This window comes from Octodon degus, unplaced genomic scaffold (assembly GCF_000260255.1).
Source record: "Octodon degus isolate 3935 unplaced genomic scaffold, OctDeg1.0 scaffold00007, whole genome shotgun sequence".
In the NCBI taxonomy this organism is placed as follows: Eukaryota; Metazoa; Chordata; class Mammalia; order Rodentia; family Octodontidae; genus Octodon; species Octodon degus.
Window position 1 is genome coordinate 9,351,835 of NW_004524583.1, and position 7,820 is coordinate 9,359,654.

Here is a 7,820-nt window from a genome sequence, read left to right on the forward strand (position 1 = left end):
AGTGCTCCACCCTTCTGATCAAAACATGGCAGCTTCCCAGAGTGCGTGCTCCCGTGGCTCTCAGCGTGGGTTCTTATCCCCCCACACCCTGTGAGAGAGATACCACTGCCCTTCCCCACAGCATAAGAGATGACAGAAACCCAGAGATGCAATAATTTGTCCAATGGTGTCACACACTTAGCAAATGGCAGAAGTGGGACTCAGACCCTACTGGACAACCTCACCATCCAAAGCACTGCGGGGAGGGTCCTCAATTGTGCAGGAGTTTTCTTGCAACAGGGGCTTGCTCTGTAGTTCAGGCTAGCCTCGAACTCACACACAATCTTCCCTTCTGGGGTCTCTCAGTGCTGAAATGAAAGGTGTGTGGTGCCAGGAGAGTTGGTTTTTTTGCGCTACCAGAGATTGAACTCAGGACCCTGCGCTTGCCAGGCAAGCACTTAATCTACTGAGCTGTCTCCCCGGGCCCTTGTGTGTGTGTTCTTGAGACAGAGTCTAGCTGTGCAGTTCAGGCTGGCCTTGAGCTCACTTCCTAGCCCACCCTGGCCTCGAACTCTCACTGATTTTCCTGCCTCAGCCTCCTTGTGCCGCCACGCTCAGCAACTGTGGTGGCTCTTGAGGACAGGAAAGGCTGCAGAAAACGAAAGGTCACCTCAGACCTTCACTCTGACTCCACCAGAGCCCGCAGCTCTGCCTTCCTTCGTGACCGGGCTTCTGGCCGTCCTCTCCTCTACCTCCAGCGAGCCTGAAGCCTGAGCCCCTGAAGCGTCCTGGGCTGGGTGGGCCTCTCCCTGTGCGCCCCATCCTCGCTGCTCATTCTTGCTCTCCGCCACAACTCAGGTTTTCCTCAGAGGAAGGTAGGTCATTGATGTGCTGCCCGGGCGGCCTGCTCGGAGCACCCCAACAGGTTCTCCCCGCCTCGTTCCTGGCTTGTAGAGCTCAGGGGTGCAGGAGCAGCAGGCGTGGGTCTCGCCTCCAGCACCGAGCCCTGCCGGTGTCACCCCCGGCTTCCTTCCTCCTGCCACTCGCCCCTCGAGGCCAGTCCGGCCCTCTCAGGTCTGGGCGTCGTCGGGAGTAGGAGGTGGCGCCGGATCCTCCCCGCCCAGCAGGGGTCGCCGGGCGCGCGGTGCTGGATGGCAGCGGGCGGTAACTTCCCGGGACTGGAATTCGCTCGGGCCGCGAGGCGACCGCTCTCGGAACTGAGCACAGGGAGGCAGCCAGATCAAAGGGGCCGACTGCTGGGCCGGGCAGAGCTGGGGACGCCGAGGGGCCCCTCCAGAGAGCGCGAGACACGCAAGCAGGGCCGCGGAGAGAACGTGCGAGGCACCCTCCTCCTGGCGCGCGCGCCACGCGAGGTCCCGGTGCCGCTCTTCTGCCCTGCAGGGAGCGAGGCAGGGCGCGCCCGGCCCGCCCTGGGCGCCGCGAGCTGCGGCGGGAGCGACACGATGCGTCCTGTTCCGGGCCGCGCCGCACTCCTGCTCCGCGCCGTGCTGTTGGCTGCGCTGCTGGCGGCCGGCCCGGGGCTCCCCCTGCGGAAGCCGCCGGGCCCTGGACCCCGGCGCAGGAGCCATGCGGGGCTGACGGAGGTGAGCGGGGTACGCGGGGTCCTAGGGCTCCAGCTGCGCGGTGAGGGGGTCGTGGCACCGACAGTCCCCACCCGGGAAGAGCGACAGAGGCGAGCGGACGCCCGCCGGCATGGGCGACAGCCAGGTGCGTCGTGCCCCCAGGGCCTCCACACCTGAGTCCTGGCTGAAGCGGACCAGCCTGGGACAAAGTCCATTTAAGCAACGAAATGAGGTGGCCCGACACCCGCGCTGCCAGGCTTCCACTCTCCACCCTGTGCCCTGCACCGAGATCTCTCGCTGGTGCTTGAGGGGGTTGGGGGGACTAAGATTCAAAGGGTCGGGTGCCACTCCTGTGCCTAATTCGACTCGGCCACGGATTTGAGCCCCTTTGAGTGTGAACTTTGGCAAGTGGATGTAGCAAGTGGGCTTCTCCAACTAGCTGGACAAAGGTCCTCTACAGCCAGGGACTTCTACATGGTTGTGTGGTCCCTAATACCCAGTATGCACTTTTCTCTGGCCTGTGGGTGGCTTTGGAGCTGTAGGACAGTGAGAGAGGAATGAGGCGAGAAGGTGACACTGGCCGTGGTTAGAAACCATGTTTTGTCCAGCCTGATGTCCCTTGGACTTGGGTGGACGTTCATACCCGGGACACGTGTGTAGAAAGTAGCCTGGCTCCTTCTCTTCCCTGAGCTGTGGTAGGAGGAGATAAGACCTGCTCATCCTGTATCTGAGCCCAGAACACTGCAGAGCCTGGACAGCTTGTGGACACAGGAGATGGTGAATGCCAGAGAGCCCTTGCTCTTGGTGTCTGGGCTCCTGAAGCGCTCAGGTCAGATAGTGTTTCTGCCCCATGAGGGAGACTTCTGATTTGTTTTTCCAGTGAAGCACCCCCACCTGCTGTGAAAATTTGTGTGCTCTGGCCTTTCAGGGTATCACACACCATTGCCATATCCAACTTTGGCCCTGTTGAGAATGTACCTATTTGGCCAGGGTGGCTCAACCAGGGTGCTGCTGTCTTCTGGGCTGCTGTCCTGTGCATTGTAGGGTGTTTCTATGGCCTTGACCACAGGCCGTGTGTTGCTGAATGTTTCCCGAGGAACACACATCTCTCCTGCCCACTGCTGGGAACCACTGCTACAGACAAATTTAAAGGTCTCTGGGTAGTCCCACTTCCCAGGTGGGATAACAGAGCCAGTACTGTCAGCTAAACTGGCATTGTTTCTGAATTTGTTTTATTTTTAACTGTGTGTGTGTGTGTGTGTGTGTGTGTGTGTGTGTGTGTGTGTAAACAGAAATTGAACTCAGGACCCTTCTCCTGAGCTATCTCTCCAGCCCAGCACTTACCAATTTGTACTGTATTTTTTGTATGTTCACCAAATCTTCCCCCAGTGACATTCACCTAGCAGATGAGCTCTTTTGAAGCCAAAGTTACAGGGCCAGGGAGATGGCTCAGTGGAATAAGCGCTTCCCTGGCAAGCACAAGGGCCTGAGTTCAATCCCTGGTTCCGCAAAAAAAAAAAAAAAAAAAAGCCAAAGTTACATCCTCAGGTCCACAGAGCCCACAGAAACACCTAGAAGCAAATTAAGAAAGAAAAAGAAAAACAGGCAGGGAACCAGGCATGGCTGAAGCAGGAGGGTCCTGGGCTGCATAGTGAGTTCAAGACCAGTGTGAACTACATAGTGAGACCTCCTTCTCAAAAGAAAAAAAAACAAAAACAGACAAGCAAACCACCCCCAGAGATCCCAGGGACGAGGGGCCAGTCCCAGCAGGTCCACAAAGCAGGTGTGGCCGACTTGTCCTGGGTGCTTTCCTCACCTTGTCTGTTTGTTGTGGGCTTGTGAGTGGGAACAGGGCCCTGAGTATTGATCCCAGAGTGAACAGTCTCGCAGACGCACCCCAGAACCCTCCCCATGCTGGGAACAGTGTGCGCTGCTGTTGTCAGGACGAGGCGCTTTTAAGTGTCTGCTGGTGCCAGGGTACAGGGGTTAGAACAGGATGTGCCATCCCTCAGGAGCTGATGCTGACAGGGGAGATCCAGTCCCACCCCTGCCCTTGTCCCTTGTCCCAGGCATGGCTGAAGGGCCACCTGCTTGGTAGACAGCGTTCGCCCTTCCTGAAAGGTCAGAAAAACTGAATGTGCAGCCTGGTGAACCTGCCTAGGTCTCAGCCTGGGTCTCAGCCCCTGAAGCCACAGGGAGGGGAGGGGAGGAGCTGGGCTGCACCTGGCAGCTGGATGCTGTTCCTGGGAAGGAGTTCCTGACCCCTGAGGCCTAGGGTAGGGAACCCAGACACCTGGAGAGGCTGACACAAGTTAGCAACGCCCACCCATCACATAGTGAGACTCTCCTGGGGATCAGAACACTGCTGTGCTCCTGAAACAGGAGGGTCAGGGCTGCCTGGCCATGCCTGGGAGGGCAGGAGAGCATGCATGTGTGAGAGACAGACTGGCAACTGTCTTTGCAGTGACACACCTCCTAAGAGAATGGAGTTGGGTATTTGTACACGGAGCACAGCAGGAGGGGGAGGTGGTCCTGTGGACTTGGATAGGCCCTCTTAACCAGCCCAGAGCATGTGTATGAGAATCCACCTGCCTGGAGTTTCTGCATCAGGCCAGCATTAAGTGCAAAGGACTAATGCAGGGCCTGCTCCTGTCTGTCTCCACTCTGAGAACCACCTGTTGCAACCTCTAGGGAGTGGTCATGCACAAGGCTCCGGTCTAACTCAGCAGCCCTCAAAGATGCCCCACTGATTCTCTGGTTCTGAGGGAAAGCAGGCAGGAACACACCCGAGGTCACACAGCCGCTAAGTACATGAGCTGGGGGTGTGAAGAGAGCAGGCAGACCTGAGTTTGAATCCTAGCTCTGTTGCTGTGACCTTACCTGAGTCCTTCACCCTCTCTGTTTACCCAGAAGTGACTACTGATTGTGCTTCTACATTATGCCACCAGGTACTGTGCTAAGCACTGGGGGTCCTGAACAAAGCAGACCAAAATTCTTTTTTTTTCGGAACCAGAGATTGAACTCAGGGCCTTGCGCTTGCCAGGGAAGCACTTATTCCACTGAGCCATCTCCCTGGCCCCCGAGACCAAAATTCTTGCCTGCGCAGAAAATCTACTCTAGTTGGCAAGAGTGGCAGGCGGGAGGTAGGGAGCCCCACGCAGGCTCAGAGGATGGGAAGAGGTCAGGGCTCTCCATATCTGCCCACACCTTTCACCCGCAAGCCTGTGGCCAGTGGCCAGTATTCAGTTGCCTGAGAGCCTTCCCTGGCTGTCACCTGCTATGCCACAGCCAGCCTGCAGCACCAGAGAGCAGGTCTTCTCCCACCCAGCAGCCTTCCAGCAGTGACTGGCAGAGTTGGTACGTGAGTACTGGCTCCTTCCCCTCAGGCAGGCTAGCAGGGGTAGTGCCACAGCGGCGCCCAGAGGCACCTGGTGGGAGGGAGAGAGCCTCATCAGGCCACAAGCCTGATGGACACTGCCAGTACCTGCTGGGATCTCCTGGGGTCATCTTCCAAGGGAACCCCTGCATTTGGATCCTGGCCTCAGGGAGCTCCACCCTAGACAGGACATTCCCCTGTGCTGTTGTACTTCCTGGAGTTCCCTGATGGCTGCTGCCCAGAGCAGAAGGCTCTCCAGAGCAGGAGTGCAGCAGGGCTGGGACTTCTCTGGCCTCTGGGCACCCTGCACTCAGACCAACCGGGCAGCAGTCTGCAGAGAGGGCAAGGAGGGCTGGAGATGAACCTTCCAGGCGCCCATGGACAGCGGGCCTGGGCCCCACCCTTCCCCTCTGGGTTCTTCATCATGGCGCAAGGAAGCTGAATTGTGCCGATTCCCCTCTCCTGCTCTGTGTGGGCATCAGCGGCCAGCGCTCTGCACATAGCCATGGGATGCCCAGCTGCACCTCGCTTCTCTGCTGGAGCTGTTAATGCAGGCAGTGTTTAGATTCATGATCTGCATTCACACTACCAGCAGGGCTAACTCACAGGTATGAGTGTGGCACTGTCACACTCAGCTCCCACGTCCTCCTGACCAGCCTCGTCCTGGTCCATGCCTCAGTCACCAGCTTTCCCTTTCTCCCCAGACCCCTGCCTCCCTCGCTAGGGAAGAGTTGGCACTGCTGCTGATCCCTGGAACCCACCTGCAAACCTCGAAGTCCAGGCACAAGCACCAGATTCTTTCAGAGCCAGCAGCTCTAGCCCCAGGCAAGGCCACCCCTCCTGGGGCCCTGGAGGACACGCCTTTGCTGCTGGAGCTGCAGAAGCTGCCAGAATTGGCTGACACAGACTTGAGCGCCCCAAACCCCAACATCCAGGTGAGACTTTAGATCACAGGCCACCTGGAGAGGAGATGGGTGAGGGTCAGCCCCAAGCTGTGTCCCCTCCCTGTGGTGGGGCTGCCTGCCTGTGTGTAGGACAGGCTGTCTGCTCCCTGTGGTGTGGGGCACAGAAAGGTGCCTCCACACCCTAGCTGTGGGCTTTGGGCAACTCTCAGCACTCTGAGCCTTTAAGGGACAAACAGCACCAAATGAGAGGACTGAAAGAGGGGAAACACACACTCTGTCACCTGTGGCAGCTCTGGGAATCGGGAGAGAGGCCTCTTGAGAAAGCCTGAAGGTCTGGTCTCCCTACCCGCCAGTCCCACCCCCTTACTGCAGGCCCCTGAAGAAGGGGTTCAGTGCAGAATGGGGTGGGCTGGCACATGGGGACCCCCACTGGGAGAGTGGGCTCTGAGAGGAAGCCGGGTGGGTAGCAGAATCCCAGCTGCACACCCTCTTCTTGCCCATCCTGGAGCTCAGAGGGTGCTGACTCTGCCTGTCTGTGTAGCAGCCACAGTGTGCTGAGTACGTACAGCTGGAAGGAGCTGGGTATAGTAGCTCGGCCCTGGCACCCCCAGCGCTCCAGCACTTGGATCGCTGTGAGGAGATATATATATTTGGAGGAGCTGGGAATATAGCTCAGTGACTTAAGCTCCTGCCTGGCAAGCACAAGGTCCAGAGTTCAATCCCTGACATATATATGTATTTGGTACAGAGTCTCATTATGCAGCTTGGATGGGGTTGGAGGAGGAAAGGAGGGAGAGAGAGAGAGAGAGAGAGAGAGAGAGAGAGAGAGAGAGAGAGAGAGCACAAGGGGAGAGAGAGAGAGAGCGAGAGCGAGAGCGAGAGCGCCATATAATATTCTAAAAGTGTTTTAAGCCAGGTATGGTAGCCCATGCCTACCAGCACTCCAGAAGGCTAAGTCAGGAAGATGGTAAGTTCAAGCCCACTTTGGTAACAGGTGACTTGGCAAGACCCTGTTTCATTATAAAAAGCAACAGGGATTGAACTCAGGCCCTTGAGCTTGCCAGGCAAGTGCTTATTCTACTGAGCCATGTCCCCGGCCCTACCTAACTGTTTTATTTTTAATTTATTTTTAATTTTTTTTTTATTTTATTTGTGTGTGTGTCCAACTCAGCCCACCAGGGGGCGGGGCTGGCTGGCATGTGGTGCTGGGGGATTGAACCCCGGTCCCGTGCTTTGCTAAGCTTGTTCTAAGTAGGTGCTTTAGACCACTGAGCCATCTCACCAGCCCTACCTAACTGTTTTAAAGTGCATCTAAAAAATAATAAAGTAGATTTCACTCTCCCCTCCCTATATCTATATGATTATACATACACACGTACCTATACACATGCAAAAAATAGATTATCTGTCAGTAAAGGAATATAGATGATTTTCATTTTCTTCTTTTGACATTGAGTGTGTCGAGAGGGAAGATGGTTTGTTTTCTCCTATACCACCCACACGTTCATTCATTATCCACCTGACATTGCAGACTGACAGAGAAAGGGGCTTTGAAGCATCATTACTATTATTATTCTTGCCACAAAAGTCTCACTAATGCAGTTCAGGCCAAGCTTAAAGTCACTGTGGAGCTCAGGCTGACCTTGAACTTGCAGCAATCCTCCTGCCTCGGCTTCCTGAGTGCTAGAATAGCAGGCATCCCCCCACACACACACACACATGCAGCTTGCAGCACATTTTTGTTTCCTGTGTTTAGGACAGGGTCTCCAGGGTCTCACTACATAGATCAGACTCGTAGTGATTCTCCTGTTTTCAGCCTCCAAAGTGTTGGGCTTACAGGCATGAGCCGCCACTCCCAGTCTCAGTCACCATCTTAGTGCACCCTGGGGGCGGGGCCAGCATGCAGGGGATCGAAGGCTGCCAAGCTGTGCCTAAGCAGGTATGCAACACATTTTTCCGGAACAATTGCTCATCTAT

At 56.3% G+C, this 7,820-nt stretch overlaps 1 protein-coding gene across 1 annotated transcript in view; it reads left to right on the plus strand.

Moving 5' to 3' along the window:
- Positions 1-1,261: 1,261 nt before the first annotated feature.
- The window catches only part of Ism2 (isthmin 2), a 13,448-nt gene continuing 6,889 nt past the window's right edge, over positions 1,262-7,820 (plus strand). The window contains exons 1-2 of the mRNA XM_023701902.1: positions 1,262-1,583; positions 5,643-5,873. Coding sequence (XP_023557670.1) covers positions 1,443-1,583; positions 5,643-5,873 — 372 coding nt within the window. The 5' untranslated portion in view covers positions 1,262-1,442. The remainder of the gene's footprint in view (positions 1,584-5,642; positions 5,874-7,820) is intronic.